Source organism: Nylanderia fulva, unplaced genomic scaffold (genome assembly GCF_048542155.1).
Source record: "Nylanderia fulva isolate GAGA-0341 unplaced genomic scaffold, ASM4854215v1 Scaffold13, whole genome shotgun sequence".
Lineage (NCBI taxonomy): Eukaryota > Metazoa > Arthropoda > Insecta > Hymenoptera > Formicidae > Nylanderia > Nylanderia fulva.
This window is the reverse complement of record NW_028189518.1, coordinates 4,715,140-4,730,061: the sequence shown is the minus strand read 5'-3', so window position 1 is coordinate 4,730,061 and position 14,922 is coordinate 4,715,140. Positions and strand designations below refer to the sequence as shown.

The 14,922-nt window shown below is 39.4% G+C and overlaps 1 protein-coding gene across 1 annotated transcript in view; it reads right to left on the bottom strand.

Annotated features, from left to right (window-relative positions):
- Positions 1–11,262, bottom strand: part of FoxP (forkhead box transcription factor P) — a 272,069-nt gene extending 260,807 nt beyond the window's left edge. Inside the window, 1 exon segment of the mRNA XM_085479832.1 lies at positions 11,013–11,262. Within this exon segment, the coding sequence (XP_085335958.1) occupies positions 11,013–11,042 (30 nt within the window). The 5' untranslated portion in view covers positions 11,043–11,262.
- Positions 11,263–14,922: the final 3,660 nt, after the last annotated feature.

The following is a 14,922-nucleotide window of genomic DNA, read 5'->3' as shown; positions in this document are numbered from 1 at the left end:
AGATTTAAATGTTAAAATTGTAAATAATATTACTAAAATATTATGATAATATCAAAAGAAATAAATAACGGAACAGTAAAAATATGTATTGTATTTTGTTAAAGATCAAAAAATTATTTTTATATTAAGTGCCGATTTAATATTCAATAAATATAAGAACATGAGCAGAAAAATTTTAAAATTAACTTTAATAAAGGACCATTTAATAAAGACTTAAAACTTCTCGTCTAAACTTCATAAAACAACTCGTGTAAATCCTCAAAAAGCAAATCGGTCAAAAATTGACTCGGTAGACTTAGAACGAGAGAGTCTGTCGTTATAAATACATTTCCGCACGAAAACAACTCTTCGTTAGCTTCTCAACTCGTTTAAATTAAATTTAGGCTACGACGACTGGTGTTGCATAATCAGTTACTCATGACAATTTATATATACAAAAAAGATGAGCTAAGATATGAAACTTTCCAAGAATTCACTAAACGATGACGGATGAACGACGTGTAGACACAAATAACCAGATCTTTGTAAATGAATAACAAATGATAAATGGAGGAGGAAAACAGATTAAAAGTAACTATTGTGTTTGATCCTTACATAATCTATAGACTATATTTACGCAATCAAAATCTATTTTTTCTTAATTTTTCTTAACAGTGTAAACGTCATTTCGCATAATTTTCTTCAACAAATTTTTTATTTGAAAAACATATTTTTAAATTGTTTCTAAAATTCCACATGTAAATTTAAGTTTCTTTCTCAAAAACACGATTATATATATTGTTAAATCCAAGTGTTCTCTGCCTTATAATGTTATAAGTTACTTATTTTTGCTTAAATACTTGTTGATAATTAATGATACTGTATTCATTATAATAATAAATCTGTTATTAAAGCAGGAAAGTATACATCTTATGTTGGTCTGCTTTTGTGACATAATGATAATGATGGCATGTAGTGTACATTGTTCTCCACTTTAGCAACGTGTGGTTTAATAATGCCACGTTCAATATGTTAATGTCATATGTGGCTAAGGCTAAAGCGCAGCGCAAATAGGATATAATATAGCTTTCGCTTTAGCAACATGTGGCATATTAATCGTGTCGTGCTTTAGTCGTTATTTTTCACATACCAAAGTCACCACTAATGTTCTCTGTTTGTCAATTAACATCTTAAAAGCTAGACAAGGACAATTTTCAACAAATATCAGTTTTCTCCATAAATACGCATCTTTTGTACAGAGAGTCTTAAGATAATTAATGAATAGCTTTTATATAAAATTCTAGAAATAGAATGTGGAATAGAATATTTTTACTGAACCGTTTTTGACGACTAAGAAAGCTCTCTGTTAGTGCCTATAATGCAATTTTTATTGCTCCATATAATAATGCAATTACGCGCATAGCATTTAACAAATAGGTACATTCAAAACCACGACGACATTTACGACGCGGAAGTACCCTCGCTTCGTAACGAATAAAGAGCCACCCCCGTTCCTTTACCCCTAGGCTTTTACTCTGCACGAAATCCTCCGCATTTTTCTAGGCGTGACTTCAACGAACTTGCGCCATCGTTTCGAATGGGCAAAGTTGGATAGGATGATTATCGTAGGAAAATAAAAAAAAAAAAAAAAAAAAGAAAAAAGAGAAGCGTGGCAGAGGCTGAAGAGGAAAGGGAGAGAGAACGCGAAAGAAGGGTGGAGAAAAACGAAACGATCGGTGTATACGACGACGATAGCGGTGCATTCGTGCAGAAACGATGAAACGTTTCGAGCATAGGGGGATATGCGAGGAGAGGAAGGGTGACACGTTCGCGTGTGCAACAGCGACACACTGACGCACACTGCAATCCTTTCCCCTCCTCCACATCGACGCATGCAAGGCCTCCCTTTATGCTCCCCCTTCCTCATCCTTCACGCGCGAGCTTTCGCCGTTGTGTACGAATCCGCGCGGTAATTGATTCATGATGGAACCGCGAATTCAAACACGGCCGAACTGCATTTTGATATGCCGTCGGTACCAGGGCGCGCGGCGGCCTGCAGCGTCTCTCTATTATGCCGGTGACGTTGCAACGAGGTGCATCGGGAAGCGCGACCAATGCGGAACAAGTGCGTAATGATCGGCTGTTTCAATAGCGATATCAACACGACCGATTTTCCTATCCCAATGGAGCCTGAGAAAAGCATGCGATGGTGCAGCGAGAGAGGCTGCAATGGTATGCACGCGTCATTGTGATGCAGGTACCAATGATACTCCAATTTCGGGAAGTTGTCACTTGTCGACGTTTTTACCAATAATTCTATGTCCCGTGAGATTAATTGTTTGACAATCTTCCTTAAAATTCGTCATTAAAAAAATTCTAATTTAATGAGATTAAATTTTATTTTTTTTAACATTTTGCAAAAAGTAATGCATTCTTACATGGGTACAAATAATTAAATTTTTTTATTATTTGTGTTAATTGTAAATATTTTTTATATTGATATTTAACGCTATAACTCTCTTCATATTTATTTCATAATTATTAAAAAAATGAGTTAAGAGATCGACATGTTAAACTCTTAAATAATTTTTATTCTCAAAAAAAAATAAAATTTTAAATTTTATTATTTAAAAAATTAAAATGTTAAGTATATTTATAAAAAAAAATTAATTTCATATTTTCGATTATTTTGATTATAATACTTGATAATTTTTCCTAAGAATATAGATTTATTATTAGTCACAATGAATAACTCTAAAAGAATCAGGTTGAGATCGTTATCTCGGTTAGAAACTAGAGAACACTTCATAAGATCCGTGCGTTTATTAGCACTTAGGGCGATGTAACCCGATTGCAGTTGGTATTCGACAGTGAAAACTGACCTACTCATGTCAGACCAAACCGACCATAAGGCAGGAGATACGGACGGTTATCGCAGTTTATGTTTCGCTGGCACATCGACCATACTCCCTTACACACGTATATCTCCGTAGTAATTGGTACACAACGGGGCTGCGATTTCAGATACAGGTCATTTACATTCGGGTCAATTCTTCCCCTCGTATTTCACTACTATTTTTTCATAAACTTCCTTCTTAGGATAACATTTTTGCAACTATCACTTTTATGTGCAATATAAAATTTAATCGATCTATAAAGCTAGTCCGTCCATGACATATCAATAACTATCCATAAGTGCAAAAATAATACCGTATCATTTTTTGAACTTGGGACAATAAACTTGCACAATTTGATGTACAAATGTTATATTTGAAAAATATTCGGAATAATTATATAATCTAAAATTATTTGATAAGTAAACTTTTTATTAAACTATCAGAGTTCTTAATAACATCTATCGATATACTACATTATAAACTGATACACACATATATTTTCTTGTTCTTTATACTCTCACAGAACTAACGCGGAAAATATGTTAAAATGTTGCTGATAAAGCTTTCACGTTATTTTCAATCCGAAATAGAATAGCGTCTTTCGGTATCCGATTCTCTCTTCGTTTAGCAAAGAGTCAAAGTTCCGTATTTTTGTCGTCGACGATGCGGCGCGCAAAAAATCGCTCGCAAGTCATTTAATAGCGCTTCTGGCGAATGCGTTCGGCCGCGTCTTCCGATAGTATACCGTTACACGAGGTTTTCTTTCAGTAGAAAAGGACGACCACCCTCGTCATTGTGCTCGGACGAACGAAAACGCGAAATCGCGACGTACAAAGCGCGTTTCACGTTCCCTGCGGGACGTCGGGGAAAAAGGGTTGCTGACTTTGTCGGCGGGGCGATCCATGCGGGAGGTAGCCGGGGTTGGACTTAAAAAAAAAGCCGATCATTATCCACTCGTTCTGCCTGCATTGGTCGCGCGCTTCCTGATGCATCTCGTTTGCGATGCGTCCGTGTTATAATAGAGAGCCCGGTGAACGCCGGACAGTGGACGGCATATTAAAACCACTGTATATATATGTGTGTGTGTGTCTGTGCTCGCGGTCCCACCGTATATCAATTATTACATAGATTTGTACACAAAGGGGACAGCCGATACCCCCCAAACGAAATATGAACTGGCAACATTCCGCGTTTCTCTCTTTGTCTGAAACGGTCATTCGGTCTGACACGAGTGGGTCAGTTATCACTATTTTTTTTTTCCCGTCTCCCAATCAATCATTTTAAAAATTGATAACTTAATACTGCATAATAATGCAAGCGTATTATACCACAAACACAAAACAATGCGTTAATATAAATATTAATTAATAAACTAGACCTTGAAATTTTATTAAATACTTTCCATCAGATTAATTTCGAGATGAACAAAAAAAAAATATCCCGGATCGTTATCGAGATCCCAAGACATATATACTGTTTAATTCGCCTGGTATAGAAGCGGAATTTCGATTAGCGTCGTTGGTGAACGGCCATAACAGTCTGTAACCTGTCACAATGAAGATTCACCAATACATCAGTTATTGACGTCACCGTCGTCAAACGCGTAGTGGTGCACGAGTTTGCGTGGACGGGTGTCTGTTTAACGCTAATCGCGGCGAAGAGACGAGCGCAGAACCATTATCGTGTTATAACGAGTCGCCGTACAAACTGCCGGTGCATCAGAGAGAATCACGGGATGATAATTTAATGTAACGACGAGAGTTAGTGCGCCGATCGCAAATGAGCCGGCCATGTTAAGCTCGCACACGGGAACAGCTAGAGGGCACATTTGACACGGCTCCGTCATGGATCGACGAATCATCGTCGATGCTTGACAACATAACGGCGAGCCATTTCATTGTTATTATATTTTTAACGCCGCGTTAGATGCGACATTACGAATAGATCGAAACTATCTCGATAACGATTTGCACGATGCAGATTTATCGATGGTATGATAAAATGATATGATGAAATAAGTATATATAATACTTATTATATATTATATATATATATATAATATTTATATGATATAATTTATAATAAATTTATATGTGTCGCGTATATACAAGAAGTAGTACACATATGCATATTAATTTTTTCCTTCATGTTATGCAATGTCTTTGAATATTGTGTGATTAATTTAATTAATTAAGCCTAGCTATTGATACCCATCCAAGTAAAATTTCTATGTTCAGATTTAGATTTAGGCCAATTGAAATATTAACTTAATCAGCTGTCTTAATACTCGCTCGGATATTCATATAACACGTTGGTAAAATTCGGTCACTCGCGAGCGTGTCGCGCTTGAATAGAGAGACATTCGCGAAATTGCCGCGACGACGACGAGAGGGGCCATTATCGCGGCATAACGAGTCGAAGTACAAACCGGCGGGCGCATCACAATCGCGACGGATTGATAATCTAATGTAACGACGCGCGTTAGTGCGCCGATCGCCCCGAATGAACGACGGGACCGGCGTTCTCCGTGTTAATGCGCCCGCGAGAACGGCCGCCGGTCATATTTGACACGGGACAGTCGCAGATCGGCAAATCATCGAATCATCGGCGGTCCGCGACAACGTAACAAGTCAACAGCCGGACGTTATGTATATTGACGTATACTTGCCGCGGTTGCGGCCTGTTTCTATTGACAAATACCCGTCGCGGGGGCGATGATGCATTGCCAAACTACACGCGCCGCCGAAATGACATAGAATGCGTATTATCGCGGCAAAATGAACCGGGTCGTAGGAATTCGGCCGATTCGCATCGGCGATGTCAATTTCGCGACGCCCACGATATATTTTCGTCCGACATGCATGCACTATTTTCAATCACATTTCACTGTGCTCCGCGAAATGTAAAAATCACATATCTATTTTTTTGTCGAATAAAAATTAAAAAGACTACTGTAATTTCAAAGTTTAATTAGATATCGTTTCTTTCCTTCGATTAAAAATGAATAGTGAAAAATAGCATTTCTATGGACTATATTTGGCTTGGCTTTCGAACAATCTTCTCCATATCAAAAGCTATAATGAATCAAAATTATAGAGCAATCAAATGTAAACATGATAAACCTCCATGAACATTATAATTTTGTCTTTAGAATGATTCTTCGGCCTGCTGTGTCAGTAATGTGTATTATAGTCGGGGTAGCACGCTACGATTAAGATCGTCGGGGTGAAAACAGCGGACTTTGCTGTGCGATGTTAAAAAGGGAGCAGTAAGGTGTGGTAGGTCGGGAAACAGTGGTCACGACATAGAATGTGTAACGATGAATATCTCATGCTAACATTGTACCTACTAACAAGTATGAATCTTTCGTTTTTTAGTTAAAAATTAAGTTGTAAAAATTTTACTATCCTATACAAAAATTATAAAATTTCCTTAAATTAATTCGTTTTAATTTAATTCAAATTCATTAAAAATAATTGGACATTATCGAATGAGGCAGTATCATATCATTTTCTGTAAAAGCGATATATTCGAGTGCTCGATGCGTATACAATCATCACAAACTATCTGACACTACAAATGTTATCGGCGCTGTTGTTTGACAGAAAAGGGTGCAAAGCTGTCAAAAGAAAAATTAAAAGCGAAGAGACCACGAGGTGGAATATCAATGAGACCGAAGTGGTGGCAAAGTGGTTGCGACTGACGGAAGCGGTGGAGAAACAGTCACGATATACGACGTGTAACAATGGAGCCAATATCTGTTGTGTAGGAAGGTGGTTCATAACAGCCTGCGAACTCCACGCGCAAAACAAATGTCGCGCCTATGCGTGACGAGCCTTATTGCGGCATGAGGGGCACGAGCTGCGTGTTTATTGCTCGACCTGGTAATAATAACAGGTTATTATTCATTACTCCGGCACCGAACGCACACGAAACGCTGTGTGTTCTTCACCTCATCGCGCGTCTGGTTCCAACGATCCGCTTTTTCACCGAGTCTCTCTACATAGAATTGTCATTCTCAACGAGACGCGTTTCTGTGCATTTAAAAAAAAAAAAAGATCAGTGAGCTTCTGCAATTAATGCATAAAAGTGTAATGATATATATCATATCGAACGATAAATCTCACATGGGCAGATATGTATTGTATTTTCAAATGACGCGGTGAATTTTAGAAGAATATTATGATAAATATTAAACTCTGAATAAAGAGGGAAAATTAATTTATTCATACCAGGATAAATCCTCGCAGAATATTGTTATCACCATTCGTCATATCTAAATGAATGAAACTATATATCTTTATGATGCATCCGAGAAGCCAAGAATTGCAAGTTCATCCGCGAACAGCTATACGCGAATATCTCCATCAGGCTTGCAGCGTCACGTCGTAGAGAGCATCGTCGCCGTATTTCCGCAAGATCGGCAACGAGATGGGGAGGAGAGGAAAAACAGAGGAAGAGAAAGAGATGTCGAGGTCCGCGTCGCAAGGCCCGGGACATGAATAAGCCAACGGGTAAAGGTGTGGTTCCCAGGCGTCCGCGGTAGGAAATCGCTCACTGGGGAAGAAAGATGGAGAACAGAAGCCAGGAGCGAACCAAGACGTGATTAATATAAAAGTGGGCGGAGCCTGGCCTGGCCGGAAGTGGCCGAAGAGGGATGCTGTGCCGTGCCAAGCAAGCGCGAAAACGGGGGGTTATGCCGCAGCTGTGTTGGCTCCCGTTGCACTCAGCGCGTATCCGTGTATATGCACCGATGGATGTGTGTGCAACACAGCGAACGCATACTCGGCACGTACGTCTGAACCGACGGAGGAGGTGAGAAAATGGGCGAAGCCAAGGTGGCGGGGATGATGCGAAATATATATCACGATTGACGCGCAACACCACCCTCTTCACCGTGTCTGCCTGATCGGCCAGGCGCGACCGTGAAGAAGGCGTGACAGCCAGGCCGAAGTCATCAACCGGGAAGAACCGCGCTCGCGAGAGTTCCTCCAAGACGATGAGATACCGCGCACAAAACACTTCCCGACGACACAAAATCGATCGACCGGCTGCGGAAGCGACTTGCTGCAAGCGGTTCCTCGCGGTTCGTCCCGTCGAAACGTTCGGCTCGGCCGCGCGAACTGCTGGCTGTCTTCGCTCCGTCTCCTGCTCTCGGCAGGCTTGATCTTTGAATTTTGAAGAAATCGACGACGGTCAACCGAAGATGCCAGACAGCCAGATACTCACGCCGGGCAACTTCGCCGGTGGAGGAGCGGGATGGGTCGGCTGATTGGCGAATATGAGATCGAAGAGATCCGGGGGGGCACACGAAGCTTTCGGAGAAAGCGGGGTGTAAGGGTTGACGCGCGGGGGTGGCCAACCCCATCCACTTCTTTAACGCCCCCAAGCAGGGTAGGACCGCCTCCGTCTCTGGTGTTCCACCTACTACACCACCCGGAGCTTCTACAGTCTCGTAGACGAGCCACCCACACATACTACGACCGACTACCTCTATCGGCTGTATACTTAAAAAAAAAATCACCCCTATTCCCTGATAACATGGAGCGTTCGTCGATTGAAGCGCAACTGCCATCACCCTTTACGTCTCACCCCCCTTCGAAACGCGAATCTCCGCGATGTCTCGTTCGAAACAGTAAAAAAATTCCGCTATCAAATTTAAAGAATCATCGACACTGTAAATTCGAGGTTCCGCTTTGCACATATTTTATGTTTTTCAGAAAAATTGCACCAAAGTATCGACAATGGTATCGTAATGCCATCGATAGAAGACATTTCAAAAACAAATTAATTATTTGCAAAATTATGTCAAAGAAAAATATCGTTCTTACTTTAATAATTATATAAAAAAGTGTATTCTAAGAAAAAGTATAATAATAATATGATATCGTGATCTATGTGTCAAGAAAATGCACGTAAAATATTAAATTTGTCTAAAAATCTCATAAAAATTTAACTTTATATTCACATTTTAAGAACAATTCCTATAGCTAAGTATATACAAGTGCATTTTCCTTGCTAAAAACAATGTTGGATTTGTTATTCCGAAACGTAAAATTTAATGCCTTATCTAATATCTTGTCCAGAGTAATATTTTAAAACGTTGCTAATTTTACACATCAATTTCAAACATTATCAAATTTGTTACCATGACTTGCAAACGGGTTTAACGATCACTATTTCGATATAGCAAACATACGTTTCAAAGTAGCTCGAGCATAATTCACAAACGTGAGTAATGATTACCGATCTCTCCATTTGATCACTTTGTTTGAAGTTGCTCGCATGGTAGCAAAGCCCCAGTGAACGCCATACAGGCCTCGCGTGACAGACGATGAAACACGAAATAGGAATTTTTGTCAGGTTGTCAGAAACGTTTCGAAACAAGTCGTTGGACTTCCTCAGCCAATAACGCGGTGATTCATATAAAGTTAGATTATTCGAGACTCCAGGCAGCTTCAAAGGCGGCGCACCTCTGCCAAGATTATTTTCGGAAAAATGCGCTTTACCGCAAAGATTTCTGTACCGGCGCAGGTACATATTTAGTAACCCGAATGTAGTTAATCTTAGGTCGATGTATAGTGAGATTTATTTGACCAACCATTTTGCTTGTCCGGCGCGCCTATTTGTCTTGTCACGATCGTTAAAGTGTCATTTCCACGAATATCGCTCCGATGAAGCACAGGTTCAATCAGGAAATCGAGAAGCAAAGAACACATTTGTCTGCATTATACGCAAACGTCGTATTTAATTCATTTAGCAGCACAGAAGGGATGCGCTAAATCATTTCGTCTTGGCAGCTCTTATTGGCGATAACGTGATAACGTTTCTATTTTCATATCCACAATTTTGGCAACGATACATTTGTGTGATTATTATTGTTAATTGCGAGAGAAATAAAGAAACCCCGTTAAGATAATATTCTCTACAACGTGCAATGCAATCGATAACTTTTAAAATACACATGAAATTAAAAAAAACGAATGTGTTTGAATTCGTGAATAAAAAACTGAATAAGAAATAACATTGAATAAAGTATCGCTAAATACGAGTTTCTTCTTTCGCGAGAGCGATCGATTAATTCAAAATTTGTATCGTACTATAATCTCCTTTCTATTTTTGCCACGACCTAAATTCGATTAAAGTAAATCGCGCGAAATATTCGGTTTCTCCTAGCGTCCGCACTTTTACATTTCTATTTAATCCCGCGCGCGGTGATGTCCATATTTATAACGTAATTTATAAGATTAATAGTGACGAAATCGTGCCACGCGACGAATATTCTAAACTTAGTGATAGCTCTAAATTTCAAAATACACAGCAAATCTCAAAATGTTACAGAAGAATACGATTGTTCATCAAATTATATTAGCGATTATATAGATGATTTAAATTTGTATATTATTATGAGAAAAAGTTATAATCTGTATTACAATCACACACGCGCGCACACATACGCAAACAAATAAACACACACGCACACAAACAAATAGACTATGTAACAAGATAGAGAAAGAGTGTCTCTCTGAAACAACGTGTACAAATATACACATAACATACGCATAACATTAAGATAAAAAAAGCTGCATATATTTAAACTTACAGATGTCAGTGTCTCTTTTAATTCGATCGAAAGAAATATCTATCTCAATTGATTATATCTCTCAGAATATAAATCTGAACATGAATTAAAAAAGTAAATATCGTGACATAAATATTCCGCACGATTAAATTCTTAATGTGCCAAATAGAAGTGAAGGGTTCGTCGCGCTAAATTGTGGAGGAAAGCGCGCGTTAAGCAGAAAATGTTAAAAGGATTACTCCAAATTCCAGCAGCAGCGTGCGAAGGGTAGCGCCGGTGGCACGTGGCTGTCACCACTGACTACAGCGCGACGCAAAGAACATCAAGAATGAAGCTGGTGACGAAAAATAAAACGCAGCAAAATCGAATAAGGAAGAACAAAGTAGAGAAAGACAAAGAAAGAGAAGAAACATCCAATAGATCAGAGAGAGAGAGAGAGAGAGAGAAAAGTAAAGACAGGTAGAGGATATTTATGTGCATTATATAAACGAGCCTTCGCAGGCAGGCAGACAGGCAGTGCATTGAAGAAGTGTTGCAGGGTGAAGTAAGGCTACCTGGACGGGTCTCCAGCGTGGTTCCAGCATGTCCCGCTTCCTCCTCGCCAACTCACTTGTGATCGTCGGTTCCTCCGTCCTTCTTTACGTGATAAGATTGACAGAAAAAACGGAAGGGAAGATACGAGGCTCCCTTTGTGGTTCTCTTTGGTGACTTCCTCTGTTCGCCGGAATGTGCAGTTCCTCGTGCTCCGTTTCTTTTCCTCTCTATGTCTCTCTCTCTCTCTCTCTCTGTCTCTCCCTTTTCCCGCCCGCCCCCTTTCGGTCTTCGTCTCTCTGCCACCTCTCCCCCTTTTTCCACCTCTCTCCACCCCCTCTGTACCACTCAATGTTTCTCTCTCTCCTTCTCGCCTGTATTATTTTCCTCTCACCCTCTTCTCGACTTCTTTAGCTCGCTACCCCTATCCACCTATCTGTCTCTACCTATATATTCTGTCTTTCTCTCGAAACACCGCGTGCCACGCGCGCCACGTGCACCGTCGCGATGTTGAAGAACGATGCCGGCCCTCGATCGGACGCCGCTTTCGATGAAAAGGAGCAACCGATCCTCAAAAACGCCGACGGCGACGCCGCTCTCTTTTTCTCCCTCCCTCCCTCTCTCTCTCTCTCTCCCTCCCTTTCTCTTTCTTTCTCTCTCTCTCTCTCTCTTTCTCCGGGGATGAATGCCGGAGGGGGGTTGCGGCGGGCAACCGCGTAAGACGCCCTCTCTCTCTCGCTTTCTCTTTCTCTCGCAACCTGGTGCAACGTTCCTTCGCCGTCGTGGAGACAGGCAAAACGTGCGCCGTACGTAGCGGGGTTGCGTGTGCAGGTTTGAAGAAAAGGGGGTATAACCGCGCGCCGGTGGCTGCCGTCGCGACTGTGCGACGCTCGGCACCGCTTAGCCGCGAAACCCTCCGGCCGCGGTGAGCACGCGGCTACTGAGTCGGCGCATTGCGAAGACCAGCGTGGCATCTCCCTCCGCTTGACGGCCACCTCTTCTCCGTCGCTCCAGCGCCAGGTTGTCCTCGTCGCGCGCGTTATCGCGGTACTCTCGCGGGTTGATCTTCCATCTCCATTCAGATAGTTCTCCGTTTCTCTTTCCTCATTCCTTTCCTCTCTCGCTCTCGCGTACCGATCGGCGTGGGTGTTTCTCGGCCCTCCGGAGAGAGGCAGGTTCTGTCGGTTGTGCCGCAGCGCGCTTTGGCGAGTGTCGCTTGGCGTGCTGACCCATGTGGACTGTTTTTCAATTTCTATATCGCATTTGGTTTCTTTCTTCGTGCAGCTCAATCTTCGCATTTCTTCATCATTGTCGATAATTGATGATGGGATAGTAAATTGGTATTGCTGGATATTTCTGAGATTTATGAAATGGGAATTTAAAAAATATTTAACGCAGTACCATCCCAAAAATTAAAAGGCTCGTTCTTCGTAGGAAGAATATCTCTTTCTCTATCTTGTTATAAAATACGGAGATATAAATATTTAATTTATATTGCATTTTTCTCTTTTCTTTCTCATTTTTTCATACAGTTTTATATTTTAATGTTATACTCTTAAGATTCATGTAATATAGTTAATTTTTTAATTTAATCCAAAAGAAATTTAATTTCAATTTAACTATGTGTTATATACATCCTAGCCACTGAAAAATTGTCGCCTCGTAGATTGCAATTATTTTTGAAAATTATTTTAGAAGATGTTACTTTACGCAATTTATTCCGCGTGTTCTGTTTCATTACAGAATTTAATTTTAAAAAATATTAGAGTCTGAAGTATAAATTAAATTTAATTGCAGTTATATTATATATTTCACGCATTTTTATCACATATTGCAAATTAGAACATGTTGCACCTCTGTAAGACTGACAAAATTCCATCATCATAAACCTCTGACATCGTACGTGATAGGAGTATAGATGTCCATGTAGTTATTGTTATCGATTCGACCTACTCCTAAGACCAGACTAAAGCCGACCTGTTCTGATGTACTCATCATGCTCAGCATAATTTCCCATCCCCCTGTTTAAGGCGTCCTCGAATAGTTTCGATGCATCTGTAATTTGCAACGTAACCGAATAATCGAAATCTAAAATTGCTATGCTACCTATCGAAAATTTAATAATTGTCAAAATATTAAAACTTTTGTAGTTTTCTTAATGTCATTTTGTAAAGTATAATTTACTTTTTTTTTATGAAATCTAAACCATCAAATATTATCGTCATTTACGGCAAATGAAAGATGTTTAAAAAGAAACATAATATTTATAATAATAATTATTTATCATAATGAGAATAATTTATTAAAAAAGAATGATAACGTAAGAAGAGAAAATATCGATTTATTAAATGCGTAACAAAAATTTAGTGTATAATTTTTATTTATATCAATACACGGAGAAAATTTTCTCTTAGAATTTACCGTGAAAATCATGGACAATATGGTATTGGAAAAACTTTATAAAAATTTCTCTAATTAATATTTATCACAATAAAAAATATTAATATGTACATAGTAAATTTTAGTATGTACATATTAAATTTTAATATGTACATAGTAAAATTCGTCGAACATATTTTATATTTTATTGTGGTAAATATTAATCAGAAATTCTTATAAAAAATTCTTCCAATACCATATTGTTCATGATTACCATGATTTTCAGGATAAATTCTAAGAGAAAATTCTCTCTGTGTATCTACATATATAATTGTCCAAGTATTATAATAATTATATTATTTAAATATTTAACACGTATGGGGAAGTCTGACATAAAATCTGTGTTTGATCGCGACATTTCATCATATGTCTTTTCTATAGCGGCAAGATAGAAACTGTCACGGCTATAAATCGACGCGATAACTAAAGATGGGCTGGTGACAATGTCGAGAAAGCAGGTCGCGGATAGGTAGATAGGTAGGTAGCTACGGACAGTGTGCGACAGACTTTATAGCGGGCTAGTTTGTTGTTGTTTGTTGTTGTTGTTCGCGTTGTTTCTCGTGGCGGTACCGAACCGCGACACAATGCCGAGAGCGTGACGCTGATATTGATAACAGCTTCCCCGATGGAGAGGGAGAGATGCCGGGAATACCAGTGTGATTGAAGATACATACTACTCCATTTAGTACTCGCCAACTTACACTTAGAGAATTGCATTGAAAATAACTATTTCTGTAGAATTGCATACGTCAATACACGCATGCAGAGCATTTCACGGTATATCGTTGAATTTCTTTTAATAAATATATCTTTTTTCTATTACTGCAAGAAAGTGATTCTTATCTTTTCGTCAATTGCTGCCACATCTTGCAGTATAATTAAAAATAATTTTAATAAATTCATTTTTATATTAGTAAACAAAAAAAGCCTGTGTGCTCTTATGCTCCAGACAAAATTCCAAAATCATCAGAGCACGAGAAAAAATTAAATATGAAAAAAATTATATCTCGTTTAATAAAACAGCGAATCGAGCCTTTGTGCGTTGATGCCGACGATGACAGCGCACAAAGTCCGGCATGATTCGTTATTTATTAAACCAGAGATACAGATATCATTTTGTTCATATTCAATTCTTCCTCGCGTTCTGCCAGTTTTCGACGAGATCGCACAAACACCGTCATCCCGATGAAAAGATTGTCAATAACCTCTAACACCTGTTGCGCAGTTTAGCGACGGATTTTATTCTCACGCATGGGTTATATTCATTTATTGGTCCGCGGATTTGACGGGTCGCGTCGCGTCGCGATGCCGCGCGCACGTCGATACATGAATGACACACGAAAGCCTCTAACGCGAAACGCAGTTGCCACACGCGTGTCGTAATAAAATCATATTTCGTCAGAATTTTTTAATAAAATACAACGCAAAATGTAGCGAATATCCTGTAAAAGACTGTAAATTAATTTTGCGTTTATTCCCTCTGCTCTGTACAAC